Here is a 337-nt window from a genome sequence, read left to right as displayed (position 1 = left end):
CGGCATGGCGGCGGCGGCGACGGGGCTGGGCGAGGCGGAGGCGGAGGCGGAGGCGGAGGCATTGCGGCTCTTCACCGCGCTCGGGCTTGGCGCGGACAAGGCGCGCGAGACCCTGAAGAACGAGGCGCTGAGCGCGCTGCTGCGCCAGGCCGCCGCCCAGGTGCGCGACCCCCAACCTCTGACCTCCGCTCCTTGGCCTGGTCCCCCCTATGAGCTCTGACGCCCCCGACCCCTGACCTGTTCCCCGGTGACCCGTGACCTGGCCCCTGTCCCCTCCGTGAACTCTGACCCCAGACCTGCGCCCTGCTGCCCCAGGGACCTCTGGCCCGCCCCCCCC

The 337-nt window shown here is 74.8% G+C and overlaps 1 protein-coding gene across 1 annotated transcript in view; it reads left to right on the top strand.

The window, feature by feature from the left end:
* The window catches only part of QARS (glutaminyl-tRNA synthetase), a 20,056-nt gene that overhangs the window by 1,498 nt on the left and 18,221 nt on the right, over positions 1-337 (top strand). The window contains exon 2 of the mRNA XM_019504591.1: positions 1-160. Coding sequence (XP_019360136.1) covers positions 1-160 — 160 coding nt within the window. The remainder of the gene's footprint in view (positions 161-337) is intronic.

The sequence above is a fragment of the Gavialis gangeticus genome, unplaced genomic scaffold (genome assembly GCF_001723915.1).
Source record: "Gavialis gangeticus isolate Ggan-Ray unplaced genomic scaffold, GavGan_comp1, whole genome shotgun sequence".
Classification (NCBI taxonomy): Eukaryota; Metazoa; Chordata; order Crocodylia; family Gavialidae; genus Gavialis; species Gavialis gangeticus.
This window is presented reverse-complemented; position numbering and strand designations above follow the sequence as displayed.